General features: G+C 30.7%; 1 protein-coding gene across 1 annotated transcript in view; it reads right to left on the bottom strand.

The window, feature by feature from the left end:
- Positions 1-3,101: 3,101 nt before the first annotated feature.
- The window catches only part of LOC126892800 (uncharacterized), a 144,754-nt gene continuing 140,817 nt past the window's right edge, over positions 3,102-7,038 (bottom strand). Inside the window, exon 2 of the mRNA XM_050662533.1 lies at positions 3,102-6,275. Within this exon, the coding sequence (XP_050518490.1) occupies positions 3,707-6,275 (2,569 nt within the window). The 3' untranslated portion in view covers positions 3,102-3,706. The remainder of the gene's footprint in view (positions 6,276-7,038) is intronic.

Here is a 7,038-nt window from a genome sequence, read left to right as displayed (position 1 = left end):
ATTGAATACTGGAGTCCTTCAATTTATGGCAGATATAACCAGCCAAATTCTCCAAACCATCATACTCGAGGTCACTAATGTTTTTTCATTCTAACTCTCATTGAAAACTTGAAAATCCACAACTGTTTCGTTGTTAGAATCCAACCTTTGGATCAATTGTCCAGAAATTGGTAAATCTGGGATGTCGTCTGTTTAAACGTTCGAAAATTCGTTCCGTTGTCTCTCCTACCCGTATATAACTTTTATAAAATAAAATAAAGCTTTTTGTTAACACTTTAAAAAAATTTTAATGGGTTTTCCCCGAAAAGAGCTTCATTTTTTGGCACTATGTATCACGTTAAAATATTTGATTTGGAATTTGAAGGATAAGATCGTCTTTTTTATGAGCTACAAATTTACTTTTACTGGTTCTAAAGACTAAGAATATACCATTTTTTCGTTTTTTTTATATGCTACATTTTTTCCAAGAATATTTTTTCGATATAATACTTACTTTTTGAGTATTTGCGAAAAACCGCCGAAAAACGTGTTTTTTTTTGTTGAAAAGTAAATATTTTTAGTCGCAAGTGACTCTAGTACCTACTACTAAATTAACCTAGTACCTAAGTTAAAAAAACTCTATAGAACAAAAGTTGCTTAAACTTAGTCAGATCTGTTTCCGGACTTATTTTAAACGTATATTTTTTCACCCTCCAAGTAAAAGCAATCAACGGCACAAATTCAACTTTGAAGTGGGGGATGGGTAGAATCTAAATCCAAATTTTCATGCAATTAGGAGTTGACCCTGAAAATTATGTGTGTTTCTTTTTATCTTTTAAATCATTTTATTTAAAATCATTTTTTAACTATCAAATAATAATTACATATTGAGTTATTTTATTTTTTAAACTTTAATAATATTCATAAAAAATTTTACTTTCTTGTAATGTATTTTTAAAACAAGCAATCATTTAAATAATTATTTTGTAACAATTTGTATTATTTAAGAATATAATAATTACATTTTGGTTTCGTAGTAAGTGTTTTTTAAGAATATTAATGTATAGTTTTAAAATATTGTATTGCAAATAATTATCACTATTAAATGGTTATTATTTGTCAAGTATTCTTTTTATTTTTTCACACCCTTATGTATGTAATAAAACTAAGGGACTTTCTGAAAGGTCAATCGTAGACGTTAAAGACACAAAAGAAGCGATACTTAAAAGTTACGCCCATTATATATCTTTATATCGTGGGAAATATACAATACAACACGAGCTCCAACCGCTCGACTAATACTCTTTAGAGCTGGCATCAGTGTGTGATCTCGCGTTGAACGGTAAATATCTAAAATTTCGTATATAAGTCCTCCCCTTTACTTTTCAGCGACGGATCTCGTTTCGCTGTAAATTTATCAGAAAAATTTAAGTACAAAAATCTTTTCCCCTCTAAGTGTGCCATGATTAATATGTTAATTATAAAGATACTTATGAACAATATACTCCAATAATTAATTTCCTATTGGTGGATCTCGGGTTGTCCTCGATTTAGTCGGATCTCGCCTTGATATGAAGACGTATATATATATATATATATATATATATATATATATATATATATATATATATATATATATATATATATATATATATATATATATATATATATATATATATATAACAAAAGATGAGAAGTTATTGGTTTAACGACCACTCGTACGATATCAATCAAATGAAATAGAGAATGTGGAGAAATCCCCTTACGAATAATTCACACATCCACCATTTTGGGTTGGGAAAATTTTTTGAATAGAATTAAAAATCCAAACACTAGTTCTTAGAAATGTGTTTCGCCCTCTTCAACCTCTCTGGGCTCATCGTAAGGATGAGAGGTTGAATATCCTTAGACACATTCCACTCAAAAACAACATTCGAGACCAATACATAGCAGAAGCGTAGATCTACGCCAAATCTGAAAATGACAGTCTCAAGTTTTAATTCCCTAATTACTGGAAGTAAAACATATGTTTAAAACAAAAGATGAGAAGTTATTGGTTTAACGACCACTCGTACGATATCAATCAAATGAAATAGAGAATGTGGAGAAATCCCCTTACGAATAATTCACACATCCACCATTTTGGGTTGGGAAAATTTTTTGAATAGAATTAAAAATCCAAACACTAGTTCTTAGAAATGTGTTTCGCCCTCTTCAACCTCTCTGGGCTCATCGGTAAGGATGAGAGGTTGAATATCCTTAGAATGTTGGTCTTCTTGGTCTCGAATGTTGTTTTTGAGTGGAATGTGTCTAAGGATATTCAACCTCTCATCCTTACCGATGAGCCCAGAGAGGTTGAAGAGGGCGAAACACATTTCTAAGAACTAGTGTTTGGATTTTTAATTCTATTCAAAAAATTTTCCCAACCTAAAATGGTGGATGTGTGAATTATTCGTAAGGGGATTTCTCCACATTCTCTATTTCATTTGATTGATATCGTACGAGTGGTCGTTAAACCAATAACTTCTCATCTTTTGTTTTAAACATATGTTTTACTTCGAGTAATTAGGGAATTAAAACTTGAGACTGTCATTTTCAGATTTGGCGTAGATCTACGCTTCTGCTATGTCTTGGTCTCGAATGTTGTTTTTGAGTGGAATGTGTCTAAGGATATTCAACCTCTCATCCTTACCGATGAGCCCAGAGAGGTTGAAGAGGGCGAAACACATTTCTAAGAACTAGTGTTTGGATTTTTAATTCTATTCAAAAAATTTTCCCAACCCAAAATGGTGGATGTGTGAATTATTCGTAAGGGGATTTCTCCACATTCTCTATTTCATTTGATTGATATATATATATATATATATATACATATATACATATATATATATATACATACATATATATATATATATATATATATATATATATATATATATGTCAATGGTAAATATATATATATATATATATATATATATATATATATATATATATATATATATATATAGTAAAGTTTTGAATATTGGGGAAATCTGCAAACCAAAACTCAATGCGTATCAATTGTACGGCCTAACGTTTTCGTGAATGATTATTCACTTCTTCAGGGCTGAAATAAAGAAAATGTTAATTAGCCATATATATTCCATGCAAAATGTTAGTTTTCATTACCAATACGTAGAATTGTAGAGTTACGGTGTTAAGTAATAAAAAAGACGATATGTATAAAAACATATCTCTTTTTGTTTGAAGTAAAAAGAAAACACAACACTTCAACTTGGAAAACTATGGCTATATGGTTACAATCAATGAATTATTTACTCAAGGAACCAATTACACTAGCATATAACTACATTTTATGTTGGAAGTAACTTTACATGTAGATGAGAACAATGAATGTTTAAATATGTCCTTCTTTTTTTGAACTTTCCCGTTCGGTGTTAACTATATTGAGCGCATGCTCATGAATAGACATGTAGGTTCATTTGACCTACGCATAGAAGTACCAAACACCCAATCGGTACGGACAAAAGGTATTATTAAACAAAAATATTAAGGTTTATTTATCTAAATATTACAAGAGGATGTACCGCAACATAAGTGTCATGTTACATAATTACATATTCTATTTATTTAAAGGTTTTTTTTTTTTTTTAAATTTTTTAAAATTATTGTTGATTATTGGCAAACAAAAATTACTTTTTATTCTAAGAACTATTAATATTGACAATTACGTATTATCAGTCAAGTTGGAGTCATGCAAATTCGATCTATGGCTGGTATCTGATCTGAGTAAAAGATGATAAATATCACTCAGATTTTTGAAGTCACCTTTAACATTAATAGAGGAATCATTAAGGAAGATATAGGACATTTCAATAAATTCCCTTTTAAATTTATTGTTCTCTTGATGAAGAACGAGGGTGTTTTCAAAATCCATGGAATGACCTGTGGTATGGACGTGTTTAGCCAATGCACAACGGTCGGGCTGAAGACGTGAATCACTTTTGTGTAAAGTGATCCTAAATTTAAGAAGTTGAGAAGTTTGACCAATGTACGATTTGTTACAAGAAGAACAGGGAACTTTGTAGACAATATTACTAAGCTTACCTATTTCTGTTTTATCCTTAACTTTTGAAAAAAGGTTGTTAATTGTTAAAGCTGATCTGAAAGCCACATTGATTTTAAAATGATTATCATTGTTGTTATTGTTACTTTCTAAATTATTAAATATCCTAGTCAACCCCGGAGTAATATCTTTGATATAAGGTATTGAAAAATATCTATTTAAAGTTGGAGTATTAGAGACCCTGTCATTGCCTAAGCCATCAAGGTCAACATTGTTAGTCGCGGGGGAAGGTGTTAAGTCTTCATTATGGACTGTGTTAAACAAGATCTTATTTATTAGTGTGGTTGGATAAGAATTTGAGATGAACAATTTAGTTAGTATTTGCAGGTTTTTGTTATGGAAGGAAGGATCTGATAATTTGATGACTCTGCTTTTCATCTGTTTTACTAAATTAACTTTGGTGGAATGTTTGTGATATGAATGGTAGTTTAAATACCTGCCCGAATGAGTAGGTTTCTGATACCAATCAATTTTAATTATATTGTTTGCATCCCTTATCATTCTGATGTCTAGAAAGGGTACTGAAAAGTTAGTATCCTCTTTCTCTATAGTAAATTGGATATTTGGGATGAAACTGTTGAAGGTGTTTAATAATTCATCAGTTTTATCAGATGGCACAGCCAAGATTATGTCATCAACATATTTTTTGATGAAGGGAATGTTGAAGGATAAGACAGGAATGACAGTGTCTAACACATAATCCATAACATAAGCAGCAATAATAGGAGAGATCTTTGCTCCCATAGGAGTACCGAAAGTTTGTTGATAGAATTTGTTGTTAAATGAGAAATAAGTGTTAGTAAACAAAAATTCGACGATGTTGATAAAGTTGTCAAAAGAAATGGAACAACAACCTCCAATACGGTCCCAATTAGCTTCTATGACCATTAAGCTTATTCTTAAGTAAACATTACTAAATAAGGATACGACATCCAGGCTGACGAGAACATAGTTATCTGGTAATTTGTAACCATTAAATTTTTCCACCATTTGAAAAGAATCTTTTACATAATACCTATTTTCATAATCGTACGCTTTAGTAAGAATGTCTGTGACAAAGGCAGAGATGTATTCAGTAGGGGTTCCAATTGAAGCTACTATTGGACGCACTGATAGAATCGGTTTGTGGATTTTGGGCAATGCATAAAATTTTGCAATTGTGCCATTATAAGTGGTAAGTTTCTTTTTTGTGTTGTTATCGATTTGTTTAGAAACAGCTAGGGATGAAATCAGTGCATTACATTTTCTTTGTAACGTGGGAGTGGGATCAGAAGAAATAGGTTTATATGATCCATCATTATCAATAAGAGAAGAACAGAGCTCTAGATACTGTGTTTTGTCTAGAATGACAGTGACGTTTCCTTTGTCTGCTTTGGTAACCACCAGGTCAGGATTAGATTTTAGGAATTGCCTGGTTTTAAAATATAAGTTGTTGAAAAAGGTATAAGATGATCTGGAAGTGTTCAGAATATGGTTGGTAATGATGTTCGTAGATCTAGCACGAACTGAGTTTTGTTCTAATTCAGATGGTAATGAACTAATGATCTGTTCCAAGTCAGCAAGGAGAGATTTGATTTGAAGATCTTTTCCTAATTTAGGTTCAATACTAAATTTGTTTCCCAATGCTAGAAAACCCAAAATATCGTTTGGAATAATTGAAGTAGATAAATTCTTAATCCATTTAGGATCTGTTTTTAGAAAAGTTTTACAACAAGACTGGTAAAGTGTGTCAATTTTCTTTAAGTTGTCAGATTTAATAGAAAAAAATAATTTCTTATAATTAATAGATTGTGTATGTGAGAATTGTAACCAAATATTTTCAGAAGTAGATTGAATGATATTATTTTTCAATAAAGATAATGAATTCTCTAGTTTTTTAAGATTTTTGTGATTGGTTGCAATCTCAACATTTAAAAGTTTACTGTCTAACCTGATCAATTGTTGACATCCTTCCAGTTGCCAAAATTCATTTCTGTGTATGTAATTATGAACAGATGTAGTGGCATGACAAATATGATTAGGTGTGATACCTTTACTTCTACATGAAAGCAAGAAAAGTCTCCGATTCCTTTCCTTGGCCAGTTTTAAATTGGTTCTTTGGTAATCCTTGAGAAACCTCACCGATTGTTCACCATACTCTACCCTTATTGTGTTGTAAAACCCCATGTTCCTATAAAATAAAGAAAGATTAATCTTTGCAGATAAGTTAAACAGTAAAGTTTTGAATATTGGGGAAATCTGCAAACCAAAACTCAATGCGTATCAATTGTACGGCCTAACGTTTTCGTGAATGATTATTCACTTCTTCAGGGCTGAAATAAAGAAAATGTTAATTAGCCATATATATTCCATGCAAAATGTTAGTTTTCATTACCAATACGTAGAATTGTAGAGTTACGGTGTTAAGTAATAAAAAAGACGATATGTATAAAAACATATCTCTTTTTGTTTGAAGTAAAAAGAAAACACAACACTTCAACTTGGAAAACTATGGCTATATGGTTACAATCAATGAATTATTTACTCAAGGAACCAATTACACTAGCATATAACTACATTTTATGTTGGAAGTAACTTTACATGTAGATGAGAACAATGAATGTTTAAATATGTCCTTCTTTTTTTGAACTTTCCCGTTCGGTGTTAACTATATTGAGCGCATGCTCATGAATAGACATGTAGGTTCATTTGACCTACGCATAGAAGTACCAAACACCAAATCGGTACGGACAAAAGGTATTATTAAACAAAAATATTAAGGTTTATTTATCTAAATATTACAAGAGGATGTACCGCAACATAAGTGTCATGTTACATAATTACATATTCTATTTATTTAAAGGTTTTTTTTTTTTAAATTTTTTAAAATTATTGTTGATTATTGGCAAACGTTAGGCCGTACAATTGATACGCATTGAGTTTTGGTTTGCAGA

Source organism: Diabrotica virgifera, chromosome 9 (assembly GCF_917563875.1).
Source record: "Diabrotica virgifera virgifera chromosome 9, PGI_DIABVI_V3a".
NCBI lineage: Eukaryota > Metazoa > Arthropoda > Insecta > Coleoptera > Chrysomelidae > Diabrotica > Diabrotica virgifera.
Note: the sequence above shows the minus strand (reverse complement) of the source record. Positions and strands in the feature narration are given on the sequence as shown.